This window comes from Dendrobium catenatum, unplaced genomic scaffold, assembly GCF_001605985.2.
Source record: "Dendrobium catenatum unplaced genomic scaffold, ASM160598v2 original_scaffold_139150, whole genome shotgun sequence".
NCBI classification, from domain to species: Eukaryota; Viridiplantae; Streptophyta; class Magnoliopsida; order Asparagales; family Orchidaceae; genus Dendrobium; species Dendrobium catenatum.
The window spans coordinates 1-1,145 of record NW_021457583.1 but is presented as its reverse complement, the minus strand read 5'-3'; the positions used below and the strand labels follow the sequence as shown (position 1 = coordinate 1,145).

General features: G+C 37.2%; 1 protein-coding gene across 1 annotated transcript; it reads left to right on the top strand.

Annotated features, from left to right (window-relative positions):
- Positions 1–9: 9 nt before the first annotated feature.
- LOC110104049 lies at positions 10–1,136 on the top strand (the record flags this gene model as incomplete). Its single annotated transcript, XM_020832992.1, has 2 exons — positions 10–222; positions 397–1,136. Coding segments are annotated over exons 1-2 (953 nt in total), but the record flags the coding sequence as incomplete, so codon positions are not given.
- Between the last annotated feature and the right edge of the window lie 9 nt (positions 1,137–1,145).

The window sequence follows — 1,145 nt, the reverse complement described above, 5'->3', positions numbered from 1 at the left end:
ATTGCAAAAATGCTTCTTAACTGGTTGGAGAAGGTTATTCATAAACTCATTTCGGTAGATCAAGCAGCATACATTAAAGTCCGATCCTTATCTGATCATGTGTTGGTGGCTCAAGAGATTTTCAATAAATTCAGATGGTCCAAAGCTAAAGGTGGTTTTCTAGCAATCAAGCTGAATATGGAGCAGGCTTACGATAGCATGGGATGGGATGCTTTGAGGCAAGTACTTATTCATTTTAATTTTCCCCCTAAGTTTAGGGAACTCTTATTAAGTTGTGTGCTCAATCCGAAGTTTTGTATTTTGATTAATGGAAAGAAGACGGATTGGATTGAAGGGAAGTGTGGATTTAGGCAAGGATGCCCTTTATCTCACTTTCTCTTCATTCTGTGCTTTCAGATTTTGTCTGATGCTCTTTGCTTAAGGGTAAATAGAGGTATATCTATTTCTCGATTAGCTCCTAAAGTTTCTCATTTTTTGTTTGCGGATGATATTCTTATTTTCTCGGAGGCTAAGGTGAAGGAGGTTAAGGAGTTGAGGAGAATTATAAACAATTATTATGATTGGACGGGCCAGATGGTTAATCAATCAAAATCCATGATCTTGTTTGGAAATAATACAAGGAAAAGGGTTCAGAAGAAAATGATGAAGATTCTTAAGTTTAAAAAGGTTAAGGAGTTCAATTATCCGGGTATTAAAATGGCTTTGAGGAGGTTGAAAACAGCGGATTCCCAGAATCTTTTAGAGGCAGCGGCTGGAAGATTAAATACTTGGGGCTCAAAAAACATCTCTCTTGAAGGTAGAATTGTCTTGGTAAAGTCTGCTTTTTTGTCTTTACCTCTATTCATGTCTTCTCTTACTCTTGTTCCTTTAAGAATCTTGAAGGATTTTGATAAGATGTGTAGAAGTTTTCTTTGGAGTAAAGCGGATGGAAATGTTAGAATTCACTACGTATCTTGGGAATTGCTTTGTAAACCGAAATGTGAAGGTGGTAGAGGTCTCTTCTCGGCGGTATCAAAAGTTGGTCCTCTTCGGACTAAATTTGCTTGGAGATTTTTTAGCAACCCAAATTCGGTTTTGAACCATATTTTGAAAGCTAAGTATGAAGCTGATATTTGGTCCTCTTCGGTTAGGACTGGGTATTCAAT